This window comes from Chrysemys picta, chromosome 1 (assembly GCF_011386835.1).
Source record: "Chrysemys picta bellii isolate R12L10 chromosome 1, ASM1138683v2, whole genome shotgun sequence".
NCBI lineage: Eukaryota > Metazoa > Chordata > Testudines > Emydidae > Chrysemys > Chrysemys picta.
This window is the reverse complement of record NC_088791.1, coordinates 121,915,549-121,942,791: the sequence shown is the minus strand read 5'-3', so window position 1 is coordinate 121,942,791 and position 27,243 is coordinate 121,915,549. Positions and strand designations below refer to the sequence as shown.

At 43.3% G+C, this 27,243-nt stretch overlaps 1 protein-coding gene across 9 annotated transcripts in view; it reads left to right on the top strand.

Annotated features, from left to right (window-relative positions):
- LMNTD1 (lamin tail domain containing 1) overlaps positions 1–27,243 on the top strand; it is a 339,143-nt gene that overhangs the window by 270,080 nt on the left and 41,820 nt on the right. For 6 of the 9 annotated variants that reach the window (XR_010592973.1, XR_010592970.1, XM_042848562.2 and 3 more), the window contains 5 exons: positions 7,824–8,010; positions 8,990–9,109; positions 10,742–10,959; positions 11,915–12,087; positions 20,768–20,856. Coding sequence is in view for 7 of the 9 variants with exons in the window: in XM_042848562.2 (XP_042704496.2) it covers positions 7,824–8,010; positions 8,990–9,109; positions 10,742–10,959; positions 11,915–12,087; positions 20,768–20,856 (787 nt within the window). In the remaining 2 variants the exon portion in view is untranslated. The remainder of the gene's footprint in view (positions 1–7,823; positions 8,011–8,989; positions 9,110–10,741; positions 10,960–11,914; positions 12,088–20,767; positions 20,857–27,243) is intronic. The other 3 variants (XM_042848596.2, XM_042848599.2, XM_042848589.2) reach the window with 1 other exon arrangement.

The following is a 27,243-nucleotide window of genomic DNA, read 5'->3' as shown; positions in this document are numbered from 1 at the left end:
ATGGCATATCTAGCATAAAATATATTCCAGTTATGTGATATTTACACTCATAAGCATATTTCTATAAAGCATTATGGGGTGCAACATCACAGGTTTGCTTAAGATAAGTCACCAAAAGTGTAGAGGTCAGACTCAGTCCTGCACAGCAGCTGCCCCAGAAGTGGAATTCACCCTAGGTATCATGACCTACAGGTTTTGAAACCACGTCTGCAGGGCTCCTAGGGGGTCATCACGCTCCAACCCTCCACCCAGTGGTTTATTGGCATCAGCTAGAATCAGGTCTCCTTGAAGCCTACTTCAATTAGGAGGCTCCACCATGGGTCCTGATTGGTGAAATACCAGAGCTCCTGATTGTCTCATTTCCCCTACTTAAGCCAGGAGGAACAGGAAGTCATCTGTACAACTGGGCTCCACCCTGCTTTGGACTGCGCAGCCAGTGCTGCCTGCTCTTGTGTCCTGGTACTGACCTCCTAGTTTCTTGACCCAGCCTGATTTCTCGTATCTTACTCATGTTTCCTGACCTTCTGGTTCTGTCTGGTGTGGGGACCAGGCCCTATGCTAACCATGAAACCCATCTGCCTACTTTACAGCCCTGATGTTGGGAGAGTACAGCAATTATATTCATCATCCTTCTTTCAGAGTTTTGTTGCAGGAGGGTCACTAACAAACTCTGGTTAGTGCTCTAGAGGGGCCTTTCTGGTGGAGGCTGCCCAGAAAAGGAACTGAAACTCTGCGTCTCCTGGCTGGTTTGGCCCCACTCTCTCTTGGGCTTGACCTGCTCATTTTTGGTAGCTCCAGGCCCATGAACTGGGGCTGCAAGTGGCTTGTGGGGGGGGTCCCACAGTTTGGGTTGGACCAGCAGAACCTGAGGTAACCCAGGGAATGAACTCAGCCCTAGATGGTTAGACAAGGCTAGTCCAAATTTATCCAAACCTACTGGGAGCCATATCATAAAATATATTGGCCCCAGGGATAAACTCGTTATCCCAATATATTTTCCTTCCATCTCTAATTTAGAATCTTAGATATTAGAGATGGGGAAGATCTTCAATTGGTATAAATTATCACAGCTCCATCAGTTGCAATGGAGTTAGGACAAGTGACACCAGCTGAGGATCTGCCCCATTAGGTCCAGTGCATCTCATACCCATGTGGATTGTCCCATACAGTATATTTTCTAGCGCTTTGTCCAATACAGATCATGTTTGAGGCCCAGACATCTTAATGTTAGGAAGCTTTTCCTGATATTCAGCCTAAATTTTCCCTTTTTTAATTTCATCCCATTGCATTTAGTTGAACCCCCTTGTACCAACCTAAATAATTCTTCTGCCTTCTTGTACTTCCCAGCCCTCAAGCATATCTGCTTTATTACCATGTCTCCCTGTCCCCTTAGTGATTCACTAGCTAAACCATATGTATTTAACTCTTTTCTCAGAAATCAATCCCGCCAGCCCCTGAATCCGTTTTTTCTGAACCTTTCTAGAATACCTTCCAAAATGTCAATATTTTTTCTGCTAATTAAGTGCCCAGAAATGAACACAGTGTGCCTGATTCTGATCTCACTTACACCAACATAAACCAACAGCAACTTCTTTCTAGTCCGTGGAGTTACACTAGTGTATGTGAGAGGAGAATCAGGATCAATATTGCAGGTGGTTCTTCCACAGAGCTATCCAAAGGGAATCTAGTACCTCCTTGCTCCCTACTTTGCATATGCAGCCACAATTGGAACAGCTTTTTCCCCCCTACAGTGTCACATTAACTATCCTTATTCTAGCCTTTCAGCATTACTGTTTTCCAGGTTTTTCCCTGCCAGTGCATTTTATGCTTTTGATTATTTCCCCCGTTTGTGTTATTTCTCTGTCCCTGGTTTTCTCCTCCTATCACGCATCTGCCGCCCAATTTAGCATTATCTGCATATTTTATTAACCAGCTGTTTTACTTCCTCTTCCAAATCATAATTGAACATGTTCCATGAGACGGGACCTGACACCATCCTGTAGGGGACCCCACACACAAACACACAAGACACTTCCTCATGGTTTATCATTATTATTTGTTCACAGTCTCTCAGTCAGTTCATGTGACAGTATTTATACCCAAGACAACAAGAACTAATACTCTGAGAAAATTCTATAACAAATGCTTTATTCAATTCCAAATCTATGTTACCTGCTGCTTTCCCTTTCTCATTAATTTTATAATGCTTGCAATTTTATAGACATTTCTCTAGCAGATAAGATCTTCATAAATCCATGGCACTTACTGCTTGTGTTTCTATAACTAGACCTGTGTAATTCAGGACATTATGTGTATAGCTATGAAAAAATACCTTTGAAGGCCAGTTAGAAAGCTGAAATTGTTTCCAGAATTCTACAGCATTTCCAGATCCTGAGATATGCCCTACTGTTTGACTGGGCAAGGGCAGGAAAAGTCTAGCTAAATGCAGAAAGATAAGAGCTTACCTTCTCCTTCATGAATTTCCTTGTATTGTAAGAACTGTTTTCCAGTGGGGGATTATCACATCTCGTCTCACACAGAAAGCAGGAGAAATAATTAGTTCTGCTAATTGTAGAAGATAAAGAGTAAAATGTGGTGACAGTTCAATTTGTGTGTTGTTAAACTTGTTTAATGCATGAAATAGGCAATTTTTTAAAAATTCTCATTTGATTAATTACTGACCATCATGACATTCAACTGCACCAGCACACCAACTCCCTTTTGAGCACACCCACATTAAATTTTAAAAATACACTCACTCTCAATGCCCACCTATATAATAGGGCTGCCTGCGCTAGCAGGGGACTAGACTTGGTGACCCAAGAAGTCCCTACCAATCCTATGTCCCTATGTTCCTATCAATTTGATGTTCCCATCAAATAAAATTACGCTGCAATGCACAATCATAACTCCAGCCTGTTGATTTATAATTGTATTATATAACATATTATGAATAGACATGAAATGGGGTGTATACACATTTCAATAGTATTTCTGTATAGCTGTGTTTAGTAGTGTATATTTTTTGATGAAAGGCACGTCGTCACTAATATTATTTAGTACACAAATTTTGTAGAAGTTTGTGTTTTTGATAAACTAAGATATTTTAATCAGCAGTGTGATTTTATAATTTTTAATTCACTTTAAATTCGTTTGCTGTGCGGTATGCAACAATGCTAAGGTTGTAATTTTACAGTTGCAATTATTACTAAATTATTAAATAATGGAGCGGTGAAAGGTCGGAGTTGAGGCTGTGCACTGCAGTGAGATTTTCAGTTTTTTTCATGTATGCAGCTAAGGTAGTAGTATTGTTGAACCAAAAGTGTTAGAGTATAATGACAATAGTGGCCTAATGTTTGGAGACTGGGATTGTGTTGGATGTGAACGTTGTCTTTTAACTTTTTCCTTGCTGTTCATACTTGAGCAATCTTACCTCTAAATCGAGTACGTTTTTGTGTGTTTTGTTGAATGTAAGAAAAATGGAGTGGAAGCACTCTAAACAATGTAAATCACCAATATCTATTTTGCAGTAAGTACATCTGCATACACTAATTAGGGCTGGACTAAACCAAATCCAGATCGCCAATCCTCTAAACTTTAAAGCAATTTGGATCTGGATCCAAACTTTATTTCTCAGACCCATATCTGACACTAATATGTACAGAGAATTTTGCAATCCTAGACAGGGCCGGCTCCAGGCACCAGCCGACCAAGCACGTGCTTGGGGTGGCACCTCGGAAGGGGCGGCCAATCTTGGAGTGGCGGGGGGCGCTCGGGGTTTTTTGTTTTTGTTTCAGCGGCACAGCACAGTGGTGGCAGGGGCTGGAGTGGTGCTCGGGGGGGTTGGGCGGCGCGGCGCAGCGCTCAGGGGGCCGGGGGTAACGGCAGCCCGGCTCGGCGCTAGGAGGCTTCGGCGGCGTGGCCTTGGGGGGGCGGGGGTTGGCGCGGCCTGGCGCTCGGAGGTTTGGGCGGCCCGGCGTAGCACTCAGGGGGACGGGGGGGTTGGGCGGCCCGGCCTGACCCAGCCCGGGCGCTTGGTGGGGGCGGGTGTTTCGGCGGCCCGGCCCAGCGCTCGGGGGGGCGGGGGTTTTGGTGGCCCGTCCTGGCCCGGCCCGGCGCTCGGGGTGGGGGCGAGCGTTTGGGAGGCCCGGCCTGGCACTCGGAGGGGCGGGTGGGGGTTTCGGCGGCCCGGCGCTCGGGGGAGCGGGGGTTTCAGCGGCCCGGCCCGGTGCAGCGCTGGGGGGGCGGAGGTCGGCATGGCACTCGGGGGGTTGGGCGGCCCGGTGCAGCGCTCGGGGAAGTGGGGATTTGGGCAGCCCAGCCCGGCGCTCGGAGGGGGTCGGGGGTTTTGCCAGCCCGGCGCGGCGTTCGGGGGGGGCAGGGGTTGGCATGGGTGGGGTGGCGTGGTGCGGCGCGGCGCTCGGGGGTTTAGGTGGCCCGGCCTGGCGCTCGGTGGGCGGGGGTTACAGCAGCCCGGCCCAGTGCTCGGGGCAGGCGGGGGTTTAGACGGCCCGGCCCGGCGCTGGGGGGGTTTTGCCGGCGTGGCGCTGGGAGCGGGGGGGAGGGGGAGCGCGAGGTTTCGGCAGCCCAGCCTGGTGCTTGGGGGGGGCGGGGGTTTCGGCGGCTCAGCGTTCGGGGGCTTCGGTGGTGCGGCGCTGGGGGGGGCGGGGGTTGGTGTGGCGTGGCGCTTGGGGGTTTGGGCGGCCCAGCCCGGCACTCAGGGGTCAGGGTTATGGCGGGGCGGCGCTCTTTTTTTTTTTGCCTGGGGCGGCAAAAAAGTTAGAGCCGGCCCTGATCCTAGACAAATTTCAATATTTATACCGTCCCCTCTCCCCCCAGTCCATTTCTGCACCTACAGCTAAATCCACTGGCAAATAAATATATAGGCCTTTATTTGCATCCATGTAAATAAACCTTTCGTCCTATATTTCTCCTGTCATAGTAATTGTACCAACATAAATCTTTCCTTTCAAACATTAAGACTTCTGGGCTTAGAAAAAGGTGGGATGTTTTCTATTAAAGGGATACTGTTAAGTTAAAAATACAAGGCCAGATTCTCCAGTGAGCTGGAAGCTTTGTATTGGCATACCACCCAACAATCCCGTTTCCTATCCCCCGCTTCTTCATTTTTCACCATTCTTGTGTCAGAAAGGCCCCCATCATATTCTGACCCCACCCCTATCATATTTATCCTTCCTATACCTCCACGTTCCTTTAAGTCCAGATTCAATTCTTGTCTAGAAACAAGTCTTCCTCAAGCACCTACCGTGCACTGCCTGATTCCACCTAATACCAACTGGTACCCATGTTCCTTCGGATACACCTAATATTTTTTGCCCCTACTCTCTATTTCCAAATCCTACCCTTAACATCTATCCTTCCAGTCCCCCATTTCTTACCATACCTCAAGCACACACCCAGTCCACATGTCCCTCTTGATTTTCCTGCCCAACTTCATATTTCTGTTCCACTTCGTTCCTAGTCCAGATTGTCATTCTGCTGCTGGCCTGCTCAAAACTCCTTTTTGTTTTGTTTTGTTTTTTGTGCTACCCATATGTCCTGGTATCCAGGATTTTCTCTTGTTCCTTCACGTGGCCCAAGTTTCCTCCAGAAGTAGCCTCTCTTTGATGGAATGGGAGGCACTTCTAGCAAATTTTCTCATGGAGAGGCAATATGGCTTATCCTTCTTATCCTCATGCTGCAAGTGAAGTCTTTTTGGCCACACAACTTGTCATCATCTACACCTGTGCCAAGTGTGAGAACACAGGGAACATCTTCTCATTCTGTGTTTGTACAGCCCTTACCACAATGGTCCATGATTAGCAGGGGCGGCTCTAGGCACCAGCGCACCAAGTGCGTGCTGGGGGCGGCCTGTTGGTCGCTGTGGGGGCGGCAATTGGAGCCTTCGGCAGCATGCCTGCGGGAGGTCCACCGGTCCCGCAGCTTCGGTGGCAATTTGGCGGCGGGTACGCCAAAGCCACGGGACCGGCGGACCTCCCACAGACATGCCGCCGAATCCACATTACCAGCGGACCTCCTGCAGGCGCGCCGCCGAAAACCGCCTGACTGCCGTGCTTGGGGCGGCAAAATACATAGAGCCGCCCCTGATGATTAGAGCTCCCAGGCACTACAGTAATACAAATAAATAATAATGATGAATGATACCAGACCAGAAGGGCAGCATTTTACCCTAGCTTTGCATCAGTTTAAATCATGGTTCACAGTGCAAGGTACCATAGAGAATCAGGCCCTTTTTTCCTATGGGAAGTTCCCTAAAGGACTCCTGCTGCTGATGGGAGGAGCAAACAAACTTGTATGCGTGTTCTCTGCCCAGAGAGAGAAGGGACTCAACAGAGGGCCCAAAGATGCAGCAAAGGGAAAGGAAGGGAGGGTTTCCTACATGCTGCGTAGCACAGTATTGTGCTCAGTAAGCATGTATTCTTAGTTTCTGTTGGGGGAGATCAGGGACAGCTCCCCCCCCTTCATATCTGTCACTAGGTGCTGCAGACTGCAGGCAGCCTCGCAGTCATGTGTAAGCATGACTCCGTACTGTGCAGCATGAATGAATTTTTGGGTGGGTGGGTTGTTTTTGCCACTCATCAATTATTATTTTGCCACCTTACGCAGACTCATGTCTATTTGTGCTGTAGGGCCAGGCTTGAATACAGGCACAAACACCTACATATTAGACTTATCAGCAAAACAGAAGGCGGCATGCATAGCCAGGGGAAAGACATTACACAGACAGGAGACACAGACAAGACATTACAACAAGGGCTAAACAATTAACTAAATCACAGTGGCTGTCTCATGGAAAATTGGATGATTCCTCAGACTTCTTTCACAACTTGTCTGATAAGATCAGTAATGAGCATTATAGTCCAGAACTGTGTTTTAAAAAGAGCTTTCTTGACATGTAAGTTGCTTAGAAGAGGACCGCTCCAGATTTATTTATTTTCCAGGGCTTGCCGAAGATAAAGTGCTCCTCTGCTCACTCGAGGAGTTCCTCTGCTTTCTGCAGATAAATCACAGACCCTTGTTTGCTACATGTCTGAAACGAAAGAGAGAATAGGTCTTAATTGTTTTAACATGTATCAAAGGGGTAGCCGTGTTAGTCTGGATCTGTAAGAGCAGCAAAGAGTCCTGTGGCACCTTGTAGACTAACAGACGTATAGGAGCATGAGCTTTCGTGGGTGAATACATCCGAAGAAGTGGGTATTCACCCACGAAAACTCATGCTCCAATACGTCTGTTAGTCTATAAGGTGCCACAGGACTCTGCTTGTTTTAACGTGGTGTCTCTTGGACATTGTTTAATAGTACAACTTCCCTTTCCTCCACAAAGGAAAATAAAAATGAGGGACAGGTGGAAATCAAGAAAGGAGGAAGGAAAGGAGGGAGAAAATACATAGATGAAGTCAATGACTGAGATTTTCAAAACTGACCAGGGGATTTAGCCACACAACTCCCATGAATTTTAATGGCCAGATTGTGTGGTCAGCCTTAAAAATATTAACCGACATATGTTTTGAAAATACAAATAGCAAACTGTGATGATTCATTTTTTTTTAAAGTACCAATTAATTTCTGAGGGTAATGGGGGCCCAAAAATATGTAAGATAGCTAGTATGTGTTGATATATGTAAAGCACACTGAGTTTTTCAAATGAAAGGGTCTATGTAAAGTGCAGATTATTACTATTGTACATAGTCTGCATACAGTATGTTTATTATGCAGACATCAGGGCAGGCTGTTATAGTTAAAGGCATGTGTATTTCGTTTGTGAAATGCTTTTAAACCTTTGATTCTACTTTTATTATTTAGTGCTATTGGCAACTTAAAAATAGCAGAAGTTCATTCGGGTGGTCATTTTGTGAAGATCCTTAACTGTTCCCCTGATAAAGAGGAGGGCACTGGGGAGTATACACTCCAGCAAAATGTCAGCGGCCATCCAGTAACAGTATTCAAATTCCCACCAAGGATCAGAATGAAGGCCAATTCTACTGTAACCGTGAGTACAGATGAGGAAAATGCCAAATGAAAACCGAGGGGATAGCTAAGAATTTACCTTCCGTAACTTAGCTGCTCCTCATCCACTGTAATGCAAGGTCAAAATTTCAAACCTAAAATGCTTGAAGTCAGGCTCATAAATCCATATTTTCAGAAGTCTGAGCACTCACGAATCCCGCTGAACTCAATGGGAGCTGCTAGAGCTCAGCACCTTTGAAAATCAGGGCACTTTTATTTAGGTGCCTAAATGTGGATTTAGGAGCCCAACTTTCAAAATTCTGCAGAAAGTTTTAAGATTCTGACCTGATATCATAAAGAATCTTCCCCGTTTCCCACTCTCCCCACTAAGCATTGCTTCTGTAAGATCTCTCCATACTGCAACATAATTTTCAGAAATTGGTCTGAACTGAAACCCTGGATCTGAAGGTCAATCCTTTAGAATGCTGCTTGCAAAAGTAAGTTAGGATCATTTTACACAAGAAAAATGTTTTCATCATGGTTCCTGTTGCTTTGCAGAGCATGATGCAGAGATGTTGTTAACATCTGTATAAAACTAAAGGAGAAAAAATTACTGGAACTGCCTGTTCCCTCACTGGGAGGCTCCAGAATCAATCGTGGACTGGGATTGTAAAGGTCTATGTTGCAGGCCTATTAAAATACCCAGCATAAATAAAAAGAAATCACCTATTGTTAATCTGACTCTTAGCAATATTGGCTAAAAATCCCCCAAAACCTAATGTAAGTGCCTGAAAAATATGCCCTCATTATTATCTCTATTAATCCACTAGAGCAGGTCTTCATGACAATAAGTATAACCAAGCCATTGCTACAGATCTTGAAATGCAGTCCCTTCAGCTTTGATTTCATGGAGAAAAGCCTTGAGAGAGGAAAACCTGCTGCTTCTTACTGAGTCTACACACTTCATAAACATCCAAGGACCATCCTTTCTATATCTGATTACTTCCTTTGGATTGTTGCAGGTATGGACAGCAGATGCTAAAGTGCTTCATAAACCTCCATCAGATTTCCTTTGGAAGGAGCAAGATAGGTTTAAAACAGGCCCAGAGTGCACTACCATTCTTTGTGAACCTAATGGTCAAGTGAGTGTTCTGATTCTCATGAGCTGTTTGTCATGTAATTCATAGAATTGCTAAATTTTCTACTCATCCTTCTTAAAAGGATGGCCGGATGTAAGGATAATTGTAAAGAGTAGCAATGGCATGCAGAGTTTTGGCAAGCAAATAACCCAAGAAAGTGCCAACGAGCAGGTGTACTGGTATGTGGAGTCTTGAAGCTTAACAAACCCAACGTTCTGGGTATATTGAATATGTAGCATTAAATACTTGCACTTTACAAGTGCGACAGGACAAAGGCTTTCCCCCAGTGTCACCCACTCCATACCTTTTTGAAGTCTGGACTTGACTATATAGTGCTAGATCCTGTTGACAGTAATGGGTCTATTCATGTGCTTAAAGGTAAATGAGCATAAGTGCTTAGCTGGATCAGGGCCACAGTACTGAGCACTTTGCAGGATTGAGCCCATGAGCCCTAATTGAGCAAATTACATAAGGTGGGTAAATCTTGGCTGTGAATCTTGCTTGGGTTTACAAGTGAATTACTGAGACCTTGAGGACTAAAGAAAGGGGCTAGATAGACAGGCTGGCAGTATGAAGGTCTACTATGCATAGAACAGTACAACATGGGCCCCGGCAGTGCAAGTTTTCTTCAGATCTCCTTGCCAGTGTGCTTCTTCCTTAAACTGGAGAGCCCCCCCTCCCCTCCCCATAGGGGTGAGAAGTTCAGCTATCCATGTCTATTCAGTCCAGGGGCAAATCCTTTAGCAATTGCCAACAATATTGGCAGTTGTGGTGGGTTTTGTGAGGTGGACCTTTGTCCATTTAGAAATGAGACTGAAACCAGACTTAGAGTGTGTCTAAGCAGCAAACTAAAACCCGCATTGGCTCGTGCCTGCCGACTCAGGGTCACGGGGCTCGAGCTGCGGGGCTGTTTCACTGCTGTGCAGACGTCCGGGCTCGGGCTTAGGCTCAGGCTGGAGTCCAGGTTCTGGGAGCCTCCCATCCTGCAGGGTCGCAGAGCCCGGGCTCCAGCCCGAGCCCAGACGTCTACCCAGCAATGAAACAGCCCCACAGCCTGAGCCCCATGAGCCTGAGTCGGCTGGCGTAGGTCAGCCACAGGTTTTTCTTTGCTGTGTAGACATATCCTAAAAGTAATCTACTGGCAATGATTTTTTGGCCATTTCTAGCCTGAGCCAGACTTGAACCAGTGACCTGGAGACCAATTTCCTCAAACTATCCAGTCTCCCTTGTACAGTATTAATCTAATTTACTTGATACAACCTGTTTTTTATATTGTTTTCCCCTCTCTTCTTCCTTAGTTTGGCCAAACTTGCCATTGCATTGGTAATGTGTTTGTTTAATTTAAGTCAAGCAGTTGAATTGCAAAGCTATTACATTATGAATCCACCCTATAATTTTAAGAACTGAAAATGGATTTTAAAGATCAAATCAATGGCTGTGATTTGATGCCTTGCCATTATTCTCTGGCTCACACCCTTGAATATAGTCAGCTCAAAAAGATCATAGAACCTTTACCTCCCATGCCTCCTCGCCTCTTTCTTCCCTCACCCCCCACACACACTATTCCTTATGTAACAGAAACAATAAACTTGATGGTTAAATGAAGTAACTGAATGAGTGTGTTTTTTTCTTCAGGCTGTTGCTTGGTACACACCTATTCACTGGAACAGAAAGCAAGGATGGAAAGAGCGAGAAGACGATGAATACCTTCGGAGCAGCAAAAAGCCAATTATACCAACAAAAATGCAAAGAGATGAATGGGAAAAGGAACCAGAGTGTCTGACAATTGATAAAGAACAGGAAGGGGCTGTCCAAGGTCAAACAGAGGAAAGCGGACCAGTTTTCATTAAAAGGTAACCATCCATCTATTGACTGTACTCCATCGTTATAATATAGCACTATTCCTGGCTGGCTGTGGAAGCAAATGAGCATCTTGCAAAGAAAGTTGTTACTAGGATTGGGTGAATTGGGCAGGATAAAATAAGAACTGACTCGAATCTTCAAACAAAATCCAAACCAAACTTTGTTTTAGGTTCCATGCAAGAGAGCAATAGTTTCAGTCAATGAAGTAATGGGACATTTTGCAAGAAAACCTGAGTTCATTATATATTATTCACTCACTGAGCACACAAAAGTGTGCCAGGCAACATCCAGACAGAAAAGACACATTCACTGCCTCAAAGAGCTTATAGTCTAAAGGTTGTGATGTTCATAGAATTATTCACACTAGTTTGTGAAAAAGGTGGATCTAAAACTCATAGTTTCCTGCTCCAGCGCAATGCATCTTAATCTAGGCCGTAGGGTATTTTGAAGGGGAAAACCAGCATAGGCAGAGATTTAGTTGTTGGATCCTTGCAGCATGCTTATAATTTGACCAAACCTGGGCAGATTTTTTAATGAGGACAGTGAAAGGCCCCTCTCTGCCCCCGGGAGTATTCCTCTGCTAAATTTCAACCTTCTGCTCCAAGCTGTGGCTAGAGCTGTTTAAAAGACAGTTCAAAAAAATTTAACATTGGCCAAACTAAGCAGTGTTCTTGGAAATGGTTGAACAGTTTTGCTTAAATTTCCAAAGAAATTCAACCTGAATCAAAGAGTCAGTATGGAAAATTTCAGCCCAAAGGGTTAAAGTTTGGCAAAATTATAAACAACTGTAAATAAGGGATTATAATAAAGTGTTAGACAGCCTTAATATAGATGCTACTACTGCTCCACCTATAATACAAGTTATATAAAATATATGTGTACTATACCTATATATTAAGATATATACAATATACAGAATACAATCATTTGTATTTCTGTTTACAGAGAAAAAAAGATCCCAGCAACCCTGTTCCCTACTCAGAATTCTTGGTGCCGAAGTCCAGCCTCTCCCACGCACCCTCACTTTTCTCTGCTCAGACCATTAACCATGGGCAATGATGGCAGCAGTCTATGCAGGCAGTCCAGGTGTCAGTCAGCAAAACCTGACCCAGCACCAGGTGAGTTAGAGAGCAGTGCTCGTAGAAGGTTCAAGATGCAAGATATTGTTTTCAATAGGCAGAAACGTTTTGAAATTTGCTGGAAGAAAAAGATCAGTAGTTCTGCAGTAGTAATGTATACGTGTTATCACTCGTATCATACACTTATCCTGCATGTATAGGTTTTTAAAAATAAGTGTTCCATGAGGTTGTTGTTGTTTTTGATATGAGTTGTTTGCTGTTAGGATTGACTCTTTTTAGAAAATCATAATACCAAGATTCAGTGAGAGAGAGACACTTGTATTGACTATGAGTTGTTAATTAGGCATTGGTGAGCATCCTGTGTTTAACTCTGGTATTTCAAACCCAGGAAGTTATTGACAGACTGGAAGGAATTCAGACAAGATCACCACCATGAAGAGATTGATTTATGAGGAAAGATTAAGAAGTTGTCACAGTTGAGGGCAACTGCATCTGTATTTCCCTCTCTGTGGTCCAGCAATGGCATTCACTCTTAGGCTTCCGGCCCCCCCAGCCATCACATCTCTTAAATAGAGACATACCTTTCTCTCTCCTCTCCTGATTGGGGTTTTTCCAGGCTGCATAGTTTCCTGCCTACACTGTGAATAGCCCAGCTAGTCAGCACGCCTGCTTTGCCTTCTTCTCAGAGGCTATAAACAGCATAATGGCCCACAGTTAAGTTATCACACAGCTCTTTCCAAGGAAGCACATTTATTTTTAAGGTAAAAGCATTACACAGAAAAGTTATTAAAAACAAAAGAATCTATATCATTCTAACAAGTTTGCAAGAGATCACCCCTCATTCCAACAAGGGCTCTGACAGGTACACAGTCGTTCAAACCCCAGATAGGGATTCTTCTGTTGTTACAAGTTCATAACCACCTTGGCTCAGAACAAGGTCGCCCATGAATAGGTCAAGTCCTTCCAACTCTTCCCAGGAAGGATTTGGGCCTACCTTGGACAGATGGTCCTGTCCATTTGCTGGATCAGAAAACAGGCCCTGAGTCTTTGTCTGGTAGTCTCTAGAGAATCCAGTTTATGCAAGTCTGTCCAGGTGGTGGTACCTCTTCAGAGCTGTTGCACGCTGAGTGAATTTGCCTAATCACTCTACCCGCTTCCGCTGTTCTTAATTCCTGGAGGGCTGTGGTCAGCCTCGCCTATTGAATTACATACACTCCATGGCCCACAGTGATACATACAATTAATACAGTAAGATCTCCCAAAGATATTGCAGAAAATTCCCATATCTGTCACAGAAGTAAATATGTTTGACAACCAAGGGACAGACATGATAACTGCCAAATGTTTGGAAAGATAAAAACACTAAGGAGGGAGAAGAAGTATCTGACATGGTCCCAGATAATATAGCTAGGAGGAATGGGACCAAATTTAGCACAGGAAGTTCTAGGCTGAATGTTTCTTACCAATGAGCTCTAGTAGTCTGTAATATAGTTTCCCAGTGGTAGTGGTGAAGGTTTCACCTGAGATTTTTAAAGCCATTGTGCTAGGGTGCTGAGCAAACACAGAACAACATTATGGTCCCTGCTCCAAAGAGCTTACAGTCTGGTGGTTTTCATTATACATATAAACATCTGGTGCTTTTACAAAAATCCTGCGACGAACTTGGCCTCAATGATATCTTAGCAATGGGTTCCACAGGCTAATTGAGTTTATAAAAAACATAAGCTCTTTGAGGCAGGGACTGTCTCTTTATTGTATGTATGTAATATGCCTAGTACAAAGGAACCCTGGTGAGATGCTACTTACTAGGAATACAATAATAATGTATACAAATGTCTTTTCTTTTATCAATTTCAAATTTGTTGCCTTGCAGTTTCCTTGAATGTCCCCTTGTACTTGTTTTGGAGGAAGAGTAAAAAGGAATGCCAATTTTCCTTTTTATATACCATTCATTATTTTGTATATGTCTGTTGTGTCCCCTCTTCCTCATCACTTCTCTAAACTCAATAGTCTTTTCAGTCACTCTTCATATGGAAGTTTTTTCCATATAGATAATAAATGTTGTCACCAATCTCTGAACCACTTCTATATCTGCTACATCCTTTTTGAGATATTAATAATAATAACAGCACAGTACTCCAGGGGAGGGTGTACCATAGATTTGCACAGTGACATCATAATATTTTCAATATTATCTTACATCCTATTTCTTATGCACCCTAACATTTTCCCTTTTTGACTGACACTGCACATGGAACAGAGGTTTCGTTGAGCTGTCCACAATGACATCCAGGTCTTGTTCCTGAATGGTTATGGTTAATATACAGTACAGTTAATATACAGTACAGTTACCATACAGTAAGATATATGAATAGTTATTCCTTGCAATGTTTATTTATCAGCATCAAATTTCATCAGCCTGTCCATTCACTTAGTTTTGTTAGCTCCTTCTGAAGTTCCTCACAGTTTTCTCTAACATTGACCCACCTAAATATTTTTGTGTCAACTGCAAATGTTTTCACTTCAACTCTAACTTGCTTTATTTGACTGAGGAATAATGTATTTCCTGCTTATACTGTTGATCTGCCTAATTATATTCCTTTACAGTTAGGGTGACCAGATGTCCCGATTTTATAAGGACAGTCCCGATTTTTGGATCTTTTTCTTATATAGGCTCCTATTACCCCCCACCTCCTGTCCCGATTTTTCACACTTGCTGTCTGGTCACCCTATTTACACTTGATGCATTAAGTGTCCCCTCCTTCCCTTCAGCCTCCCCTGTGGGATGGGGAAGCAGCTACTGACACAGCTCACAAGTTCCAAAGGGACTTTCTTGATATTTCAGTTTTATCACACAGTTCAATGTATCTCCCTTGTTCCCCAGAAAAGTGCCACACCGGTTCTTTATTTTGTTGTTGCTGCTGTTGAATTTCGCTCTGAATCAAAATATTAAGCTGTGAACTTTTCAATGGGTTTACAAATAGCCAGGGCATGCATTGAAATCAAGCACTTTGAAGTCTCAGCCAAACACAAGAAGTTTTGTCAATCAGAATTTTTTCACGTCTCCAGTTGCTGAGAAACACTAATTAAACATTCAGTGGCAAATGGAGAATGAGGGGTAGGAAGGGAGAGGATTTAGCACACATTTTCTATAAAAGGAGCCATGCATTGCCCACACCCCTCATCTTTATGCAGTGAAGCAAGCTCATTTTTTATTCCCTGTTATTTTTCCCCTTCTGTCTTTTTGTCACAAACACACAGGGCTCAATTTTCCACCCCTCACTCACTTGGAGGAGCTCTTACTTTCATGAGCTGCCCCAGTGACTTTTGGAGTCAGTGGGACTGCCCATGGAAGTTCTAGTTAAAATGAGTAACGGTTGCAGAATCAGACCCATATCTTTTATTGTAGGATGCTGACATATGACAGACAGGGCTGTGTGATAAAATGTGCCCTTGTAAATGAGGTTATATAAACACACTGTTGCACTTATGGAATAAACTGTACTAGGCGCATATATAATGACAGTGTGAAGGCTAAACAAGTGATTATGGCAACAGCACAGTGAAAGAAACTTTATTGTTTTCTCAGATAGATCAACTAACTACACCAGATCAATCAAACATTCCTGTCAGTATCAAGTCACAAATTACAGCACCCCGATTTCTCCAAAATTTCTCTCAATATGACTGACAGCCATGCTGCACCTTAACTTGTGTTTAGAAAGCCTGCTTTCTCTGTCATCTCTAATTCCTTGAGGACAGACTTCCAACCTTCAAAACCTTAAACTGTCTCTTCAGATGAAGAAATACTGAAACTGTCCCATCCTCTTTTAAGCCAATCACCCAGAATTCAAACATACAATCTCACTGTGGTGCTGAGGAAGGCAGAGGCCTATACATTTAAAAATAGCCACTCTGGAAGCACACTATAAGAAAGAATGGAATTTAATTTATTAGGCACTGGGGGGGGGGCTGTACAGTTATTTTGCAAATGCAATAGAATCCTGATTTTTCTAAATTCCACTGTCTCAACCTCATTATCTAATGACCTGCCAGTGTGTCTATCTGCCTGCCAAGCAAATTGCCAGTCTGTCTGTTCTTAAAATGTCCAACCTGTTTATTACTTACTGCTTATAAGGGACTGCAACCATTTGTATTTATGTGTCCTTGGTGTGCCAGAAAAAGCTGGGTCCTTTGATCCTATCTTGGAAACTCAAGATAGAGGAGAGCCTTGGGAAAATTCTGAACATTAAGTATGGCATAAGAAGTTCAAAAATACAGAAATTAAGAAAAAATGCAGACTTTGGGCCAGATCCTCAGCTGATGTAAATCAGCACAGCTCTGTTCTAGCCCTATGATTCCTCCCCGGGATCAAAGCACATAAAATTATGAATAGTCAGTGATGCTGAGAGTGATTCAAAGATTTGTCTTTGGTTCTGATGAGAGAGAAGAAGAGAGCTGCTCTTTCAGGACCTCTGCTTAAAAAGAAAGCACTTCAGTTTTTCTTGAAGCTAAATGGTCAGGAACCAGCAATCATGTCTTAAAAAGACATGGAAAGAACTGGCTGAAATTGTACAGGGAATAGATGAGAGCAGCTGATGAGGTTGCTAGGCTGTGCCATACAATGGAATGTCTATAATGGCCTGTCACATGAGCCAATTTAGAATGACAATAAAACAGGCTTCTTGGTGTTTATTGGTGTTGCTTACCTAATAAAAAGTTGTCTCTATTCTGGGATTTGGCACTCACATACTCTGTCTCCTGCTGACAGAGAGATCTAGAGAGTGCTTCTCTCACGTGAATATATTGAAACAGACTGGTCCACTATAAGTATCAGAGGAGCACCTGAACAAATGGCACACTCATTGCCCTCTTACAAGTTGATCTCTGTGTTGAAACTCTGTTTGCAAGTGCAAGGTTTGCCTCTGAAAAGCAATTCTGCTCCTGGATAACTTGGCAGTGCAACCTGATACTTGAGATACCATGAGTAGGGATGGCTCAGTATAATGTATTTTCCTGCCTTCTGATATAGCATGCCAACTGTGACCAAAGCATACTATGGAGTTATGAAATAAAGTCCACAAAACTCTGCTCTTGGATGATAACAAGAAAGTGCTACTTTATGGAATCATTAAGCGATCAGACTTACAAGTGTTGTGCATGTCTTGCAGAAACATGGGATCATTAAAAAGCTGGAGAGAAAGCATGGGTATTGTCAGGCTCTGAGATCAGCTTTAGACCAAAGATTGAGGACACTGACAAAATTCAGGTTGAAACTTCAGCTAAATGAAGTGAAAAACTTGCTTCTTCCTACCAGACCCGGTTTCTGATAGAGAATGTGTAAAGGATCGTAGATTGCAACAACAGTGAGCAAGGACACTGCCATCTCTGTGATGAGACAGTTGTGGAGATAGTCTGACATGGACACGGAAAGAGCATGAACTAGAGTGAATGTGACAATGAGGAGAAAAATGACACAATCTCCACGTTAGTTTCTGCACATTCGAAAGCTGTGGAGTATTTGAAAAAAATGTATGCTGTACACAGAAAGCCAGAGTGACTGCAATCCTGTCTAGCATCAGATGCTCCCACAAACTCTTCACACAAAGTCTTCAAGAGATGATTTGATACTTTATTATAATAATGGGGGAGAAAACACTTTTTACTGACTTTTTCTCACAAAAATGAACTGTAGTATATTCAAGGTACAAAGGGCATTTAGCTAATGGGAACTGAGTGCCAAACAGCGATTTATGCCTTTGAAAATCTCTCCCTCCACAAATGTTTTTCAGTGCACAGGCTGAACTGGTTGTATGAAATGTATAAAGTCACAGTGTATAATCCAGATGCACTGCATTTATTTTATGTTAATTGAAATCCATTTCAGTTTATTTTTAATTGGCTCCCTGATTAATGAACACATCTGGTATCATGCAATAAGGATACTACTCTCCTATATAAACAGGGAACAACAGGAAGAAAACAAATATGATGCTCTATGGTTCCTTTGAATATCCTTTTTTGCCCAGATTTTCAAAGGACTGTGTTTGAACTCCTCCCCTGCCATCTTGAATTACTCACCTGTGTAAAAATGACCACTCCAACCCAACAAAGCAACATACATTCACCTAACTAAGCCCTCCTCCTAGTTAGCTCTCCCTTAACTTCAGATTCCTCCTGCTGTGCTCCCTTTTGACCAACCAGGGATCAGGGATATGTTCTGGAAATTGGGCCCAGATTAACCCACCCCTCCCCATGGAGGGGCCCTTCATGTGTGGATCTCCCCTTGTCTATGAAGAAATGGTACTGGGGTGCCTCTGTGGTACTCTTCCACCCCTCCCCCAGTGACACTCTGTACGGAGCTCTCTCTCTGTGCAGGCTTGGGGTCTGTGCATTGGAAGGAAACGGGGTCAGGCCAGACCAAGGTAAGAGGCTGGGGCAGGACTGGAGATATATCTATCATCCACCCTTTGGTCCAGCAGAACTTCTTCAACATGGTGCTCATGCTGTATTAACCTTTTCACAGGCCCCTCCCACACCAGAGATCCCCAGGGAGTTTCTCTGGCAGTTCATTTTCATTGGAGCTTCACCTACAAGAAGAAATGGCAGGCAGCCTCCAGGATCCTGACCCACAGTGGGAGTACAAGACTTTGTGTGGATGACCAAGGTCACATGCAGATATTTGGGGCAGCTATTCTGAAGGGGGCACATTCCTGCCTAGCCCCTTTCTCTCACTGGGAAGTTCTCTACAAGAAAATACTCAGAAATATCAGCGTAAAAAGTGGCTTTTACTATGCAAGGGGGCAATGGGAGGGGCCTAAATACATGTCAAACAGTATTATGCAAATATCCCATCCTTCCATAAAACAGTTTTTATCATGCAAACAAACTCCCAACCAGTGTTTAAACATTGGAACAGATGTAATAACACAACAACCACTTCCCATTATCGATATATCGATATAGTTCTCTTTTCAGGAAAAGATTTGTTGGCCCTCATTACTCTGTTAAACCTGTTTTAAACATGCTTCTGTTGCAACTCAAAATTGCCTCCATCCCGCATGGATTTAATATTTATCTCACTTCTACTGTCATCAAGTATTAGAAGCAGGACTACAAAGAGACCAAAAAGCAAAGATGAAAATGTAATTTATTACAGAGAATTCAATACTGCCTCCTTTTAATCCTTCTGCACTATTGTGTTTGTCATGGGTCTCTTATCTTGGCTATTTGGTTCTGTTGACACAAAGGTATAGACAATTGTTTGACTATTCTCACAGTTCGTTCTTTAAAATGTTCATAAGATGAAATAATTGAACTTAGCCAAATGTATTGTCTAAAGACAAAACAGTACAATAAAAAAAGGAGACATACCCACCCTCTTTTTGGGAAGCAAATTCTCACAGCATGTTCACCTAGCACAGAAGGTGTTCTTCAAAGATATGCATTTCAACTAGTAATTTGTAGGATGATTTTACAAGTTAAAAAATTCTTTATGTATCACTAAAATTGAACCCACTAGTTCCTACCAATCCTTAGCTTGTTGTTCTGGACCTTCCTTATCTTTGTTTTGGATACTAGCATTCAGGGCCATGAAGATACCTTCCTGGCTTGTACTGGGGCAGAACATTAATGTATTTTGCCTTTGATAAATGTCCTGTTTTCTAATGCCAAAGCTGACTTCAGCTTTGCAAAGTGTTGTGGGATATTGGACATGGGGCAACAGAGTTGTGTGGAGACCATAATACATTCAGTTAACATAACTTCCCAACAAGTACACCTCTACCCCACTGTCCTCGGGAGCCAAAAAATCTTACCATGTTATAGGTGAAACTGTGTTATATTGAACTTGCTTTGATCCGCTGGAGTGCGCAGCCCCGCCCCTCCGGAGCACTGCTTTACCGCGTTATATCCGAATTCGTGTTATATCGGGGTAGAGGTGTATATATATGTAATGTATATTATATTAGTATCATGCCAATAATACCTTTTAATGTGGTGTGTACTATGCCTAACATATATGTAATATTGGCTAACAGTCCACACTGTGTCCCACATTTGGGTCTTGGCAAATAGACTCAACTGTTGAGAGTCCAGCATGACAGTGGAAGTTCTCACTATGTGTGGGTGGGTGTCTGGGTTCCAATAAAGACTTCCTCCCCCGCCCTTGTCCCCCCAAATCTTTGCAAACAAATTGAAATTAGCCTTTTATTTTAAGTTTAAAAAAATCAGCAATTATAATTATAATCGTAATTATTCATTTTTTCCCATTTCTTTACTTTTGGTTTCTGACCAGAACCAGACGTAAATACCAAAATACCATGGGTGAAACCTTGGGCTTACTAATATCAATGTCAAAGCTCCCATTGACTTCCATGGGGTCAGGATTTCGGCCTATAGGAAGGGCTGTTCTCGCAAGATTTTCAATTCACTGTTGCAAACTCAAAAGGGCTGGACAGTTTAGATAAGCATGACCAATCATTCAAAGTTCACCATTCACTTGTTTTCACCAACTTCTTGGGAAATTGAGTTACCTGCATCTTAGTGACAATCAAGAAGGTCTAGGTGACCATGGATTTATCACAAGATACTTTTTATTTAAAACTTTTCCCATAAACTGAGAGGAAAATGAGGATTTTTGATGTTGACTTTACTACTTCTGAGATTTATTTTTCTTTTAAAATCAGTGTATTGAAATCATTTTTGTTCCCACCAACAGGCACTCTGTATGCAGGAACCAGCCGGGGCAGAAACACAGCTACAGGAAGTTTGCATGGAAAAAGTAGAAGGCTGACCCGGTCAGCAGGGGTGAGTAGAGACTAAGACAAATTCCATTTTCAATAAAGCAAGAACAGTGGGGTTCAGAGAAAGAAAAGGAAACAAAAAACTTAATTTTGTTGAAAATTCTTTTTATTATTTGTGTTCTAAGAGAGAGGCCTACATCAGAACCAGTCATTCAAGACTCAGATCTGACTCTGTATCAAAACAGTGCAACTTGATCACATCTATAGAATATGACCATTACAAACACCACTGTATTGACAGGAAGATTGCATTCACAGCTTGAGAGTATGGGTCTGATTCTCATTTACAATGAGGCCCTTTACACTGCTCTGGTAGGGTAAAGAGGCCTTGAAGTGGGTGTACATTTTCACCCACTTTAAGACCTCTTTATACTTACACTATCCTATAGAAAGACCCACAATCAAGCCCTGTATAATGGGCCCATCCCAGGCCCCTAAATTTGTAAATCCCCAAACTGGGAGAACGTTAGGCTCCCAATCCAAACTTCCTGGCTTGGGTTCATCTCTAATTTTTTCTAAAGATCAGTTCCATGATTTTTTGTAATATAGAATACTTTCTCTTAACTAATAGATACGTAAATGCAGGCAATACCTAGGAAAATGCTAAACATTGCTTCAGTATCAGACCCACATTTCTTAAGACCTGAGCCAAAGCTCATTGAAGTCTATGGGATTTGGCTGTTAATGAATACTAAGCTATATATAAGATTATTATTATAGACCTATAGAATATGTATTATTATAACTCTATTATGGTTAATGTTCTGCAAAGTGCTATTTGCATTTACATGGCTATAAAAATGTTTATCATCAACAGCCGGTCTATGTACACTAGACTGAAATGAAAAAGAAATTCTGGAGGAATTTTTTAAAAATTGGATGTGCTTGCTTCTTAACTGTTAACATGATATAGGGTTCTTCCACTAGGTATAGGCCTGTGTAAATAAACATATCAGTGTCTCAGTTTTCCCTTCTGTAAAGTGGTAGCAATAAAGCATATCTCAAAGGGGTGTTGTGATGCTTGATTCATCAGTATTTGTAAAAGCACTTTCATATCCTCAGATGAAAGGCACTTTAGAAGTGCAAAGTATTAGCATTAGTAACACTAGATAAAATGCCCTTTGGAGTATGAATCATGCTTTTGCCAAGAAACTACTTGAATTAAAAGAAGCTGATCATCCAGAAAGACTGTTTCCAAACATCTGTGTCTCTAATCTCTTGGTTTTCTAAGTAGCATTCAGGGTTTAGATGAGCAATTCAACTTTACTGTCACAGTTAAAAATAACCCTACGTGATGTTTTGGAAATGTAGGGGTCTCTTTATTTGCAGCCAGAGATATGAGACTTGATTCTTATTTATCCTGAAAGCCCATTACACTGACATATCCTTTGGGTATGTCTTCACTGCAGAGTTAACCCAGGCTTTTGTTTCTAGTTCCCTTCCTGTCCCCACCCAAAAACCTCTTCTGTTTGGTGGTGCTTTTAACCATGGTAGCTGGGGCTATAAAGCCAGAGTGAGGCTTTCATTTGGGCTGGGAACCCACCCGCTTTGCAGTGAGGACACCGGCTTAGCCACTCAAATGCTGATAATCCTCCACTGCCTTCCCAGAAGGACAGACAAATTCTCTCATGGTTCACTAGGAAAGAACCATAGAGCGGTTCAATTTACTATAGCACCAGAAGCCATGGGATATGCCCCCAGAAGTCTCATAGACTCATAGACTCTAAGGTCAGAAGGGACCATAATGATCATCTAGTCTGACCTCCTGCATGATGCGGGCCACAAAAGCTGACCCACCCACTCCTGGAAGAATTCTCTCCCTTGACTCAGCTGTTGAAGTCCCCAAATCATGATTTAAAGACTTCAAATCGCTGAGAATCCTCCAGCAAGTGACTCCTGCCCCATGCTGCGGAGGAAGGCAAAAAACCTCCAGGGCCTCTGCCAATCTACCCTGGAGGAAAATTCCTTCCCGACCCCAAATATGGCGATCAGCTGAACCCCGAGCATGCGGGCAAGATTTTCTAGCCAGACCCTTTGGAAAAAGTTCTCTGTAGTATTTTTAATATCTCATCATTGACCATTGTTACTAATTACCAGCGATGGCACGTTATTGACCTATTGACTAAAATCACTTTATCCCATCAAACCATCCCCTCCATAAACTTATCAAGCTTAATCTTAAAGCCAGAGAGGTCTTTTGCCCCCACTGTTACCCTCGGAAGGCTGTTCCAAAACTTCACCCATCTGATGGTTAGAAACCTTCGTCTAATTTCAAGCCTAAACTTCCCGACGGCCAGTTTATATCCATTTGTTCTCGTGTCCACATTAGTACTGAGCTGAAATAATTCCTCTCCCTCCCTGGTATTTATCCCTCTGATATATTTAAAGAGAGCAATCATATCCCCCCTCAGCCTTCTTTTGGTTAAGGTAAACAAACCGAGCTCCTCGAGTCTCCTTTCATATGACAGATTTTCCATTCCTCGGATCATCCTAGTGGCCCTTCTTTGTACCCGTTCCAGTTTGATTTCATCCTTTTTAAACATGGGAGACCAGAACTGCACACAGTACTCCAAATGAGGTCTCACCAGTGCCTTGTATAATGGAACCAGCACCTCCTTATCCCTACTAGAAATACCTCGCCTAATGCATCCCAAGACTGCATTAGCTTTTTTCATGGCCACGTCACATTGCCGACTCATAGTCATCCTGCGATCAACCAGGACTCCGAGGTTCTCCTCCTCTTCCGTTACTTCCAACTGATGCGTCCCCAGCTTATAACTAAAATTCTTGTTAGTCATCCCTAAATGCATCACCTTACACTTCTCACTATTAAATTTCATCCTATTACTATTTCTCCAGTTTACAAGGTCATCCAAATCTCCCTGCAGGATATCCCGATCCTTCTCCGAATTGGCAATACCTCCCAACTTTGTGTCATCCGCAAACTTTATCAGCCCACTCCTACATTTGGTTCCGAGGTCAGTAATGAATAGATTAAATAAAATCGGACCCAAAACTGAACCTTGAGGAACTCCACTGGTAACCTCCCTCCAACCTGACAGTTCACCTTTCAGTACGACCCGCTGCAGTCTCCCCTTTAACCAGTTCTTTATCCACCTCTGGATTTTCATATCGATCCCCATCTTTTCCAATTTAACCAATAATTCCTCATGCGGTACCGTATCAAACGCTTTACTGAAATCGAGGTATATTAGATCCACCGCATTTCCTTTATCTAAAAAATCTGTTACTTTCTCAAAGAAGGAAATCAGGTTGGTTTGGCACGATCTACCTTTCGTAAAACCGTGTTGTAATTTGTCCCAATTGGCATTGACCTCAAGGTCCTTAACTACTTTCTCCTTCAAAAATTTTTCCAAGACCTTGCATATTACAGATGTTAAACTAACAGGCCTGTAGTTACCCGGGTCACGTTTTTTCCCCTTCTTGAAAATAGGAACCACATTAGCTATTCTCCAGTCAAACGGTACCACCCCCGAGTTTACAGATTCATTAAAAATTATCGCTAATGGGCTTGCAATTTCTCGCACCAGTTCCTTTAATATTCTCGGATTAAGATCATCCGGTCCACCCGATTTAGTCCCGTTAAGCTGTTCGAGTTTGGCTTCTACCTAGGATACGGTAATATCAACCCCCACTCCTTTATTCCCATCCGTCTCGCTTCCACTATTCCTCAGCCCTTCATTAGCCTCATTAAATACTGATGCAAAATATTCATTTAGATATTGTGCCATGCCTAGATTATCCTTAATCTCCACTCCCTCTACAGTCTTAAATGGTCCCACTTCTTCTTTCTTTGTTTTCTTCCTATTTATATGGCTATAAAAGCTCTTACTATTGGTTTTAATTCCCCTTGCAAGGTCCAACTCTACACGGTTTTTGGCTTTTCTCACTCCATCTCTACATGCTCTGACCTCAATAAGGTAGGTTTCTTTGCTGATCCCTCCCATCTTCCACTCCCTGTACACTTTCTGTTTTTTCTTAATGACCCCTCTGAGACGCTTGCTCATCCAGCTTGGTCTAAATCTCCTGCCTACGAACCGTTTTCCCTTTCTCGGGATACAGGCCTCCGACAGCTCCTGCAACTTCAACTTGAAATAATCCCAGGCACCTTCCGCCTTTAGATCCCTAAATATGTTAGTCCAATCCACTTCCCTAACTAGTCCCCTTAATTTATTAAAGTTAGCCCTTTTGAAATCGTAAACCTTAGTCTCCGATTTAATTCTGTTAATCTTTCCATTTAGTTTAAACCAAATTAGCTCATGATCACTCAAGCCAAGGTTGTCCCCTACAACCATTTCCTCAACGAGGTCCTCACTACTCACCAAAACCAAATCTAAAATGACATCCCCCCTCGTTGGTTCAGCAACTACTTGATGAAGGAATTCATCAGCTATCAGGTCTAGGAAAATCTGAGCCCTATTATTGTTGCTAGCATTTGTTCCCCAATCTATATCCGGGAAGTTAAAGTCTCCCATGATTACACAGTTCCTATTAGTATTTACTTCCCTAAAAACGTTAAAGAGTTCTCTGTCCATATCCAGGCTAGATCCCGGCACTCTATAGCACACCCCAAGCACTATCCCAGGGGAGGCTCTAGTAGTTCTTTTACCCAATGTGAGTATTGCACAGACAGACTCCGTCTTATCCATTCCATCACTTATTATTTCTTTACAGTTTACCTCATTATTGACATACAATGCTACTCCCCCACCTTTACCTTTGATCCGGTCTTTTCTAAACAGCACATACCCTTCCATACCTGTACTCCAGTCATGACTACCGTTCCACCACTTTGCAGTTATTCCTACGATATCCGGTTTCATTTCTCGGACCAGGAGCTCCAATTCCTCCATTTTGTTACCTAGGCTTCTCGCATTGGTGTATAAACATCTTAATTTATGCCGTTTGGCCTCTCTCACATTCGTTATCCCATTTGGTATGGACACTGTACTGCTAGTATGACCTATTAGTCTAGTATCCATCCCCCCCCCCCCTCCTCCTTTTGTCCAATCTCTTCCCCCTGGCTATATCCGTTCTTATCTCATCGTCCTCCCTCTCAATGTTATAATCTGGTGTGGAGATTAACTGGACATCTCCCAACCGTCTCCCCCAAATTCCTAGTTTAAAGCTCTTTTGATGAGATGAGCCAGCCTCCCTCCCAGAAGTCTATTTCCTTCCCTACTCAGGTGAAGTCCGTCCCGTGAGAATAGTTTTCTGTCCCCGAAAGCCTCCCAGTGGCCATACATCCCAAAGCCCTCTTTATAGCACCACTCCCTTAGCCAACTATTTATCGTCACAATCCTGTCACCCCTTTGCTGCCCTTCTCTAGGAACAGGCAGAATCCCACTGAAGATGATCTGAGCCTCGATTTCCTTAAGCGTCTTCCCCAGCCTGGCATAATCTCCCTTGATTCTCTCCAGCGAGAACCTAGCTGTGTCATTCATTCCTATGTGAAGGATGATCAAGGGGTTCTTACCTGCTCCTTTTAGGATCCTTTTCAGCCGCAGGTCCACATCCCGTATCTTAGCGTCCGGTAGACAGTACACCCTTCTGTTCTCTGGGTCTGCCCTGGTCACAGGCCTGTCTAACCTCCTCAGTAAGGAATCCCCAATCACGTAAACCTGCCTTTGCCTGGTGACAGTGCGATCTACTAATCTATCCCCTGTTCCCTCTAGTTGCAACCCCTGTCCATTCCTATTTTCCCTTATAATCCCCCTTATGCCATCCTGTATCCTCCCGGGGCCCAGATTTGGTGCTGTCTCCATCAACTCCTCCCCTCTTTCTATGGGACTAGCCGCTCTTCTCTTTTTCCTCACCCTCCCCCCTTCAGTTACCACCTGCTGCACCCCTTCCTCGTTTTCCAAACACCCAAACCTGTTCCTGAGCTCTATTTCTCCTTCACTGGCCCTCCTTTTCCTTGGCCTGCTTCTCATGGTCACATGCTTCCACTGCCCTTGTTCTCCCCCCAGCATTCCCCCCTCACAGGCCTTTGCCCCTGCTTTCACCTGTACCCCTGAGCATTCCCCTTCAGCTACTCCTTGCCTTTGCTCCATCAGCTGCTCGAACTCCCTTCTAAACTCTATCAGGGTATCTACCTGCATCTCCAAACCTTGGATCTTTTCTTCCAGCAGCTCTATTAGGCGGCATTTCATGCACACATACCTCTGTTCAGGCACCGCCGCTAGGACCATGTACATACCGCAGCTGCCACATGCAATCATTTGCATTGTGTCCCCTGCTGCTTGGCTCATGGCTGCTGTTGTCTGAGCCCGCCTGCTCAGCTGTGCCCTCTGCACTGGGGAAACACAGCACACGGGGCACCACCCCTTCTGCCTCCCCTTCCACCTCCCCCTGTAAACTCCCACTCAAA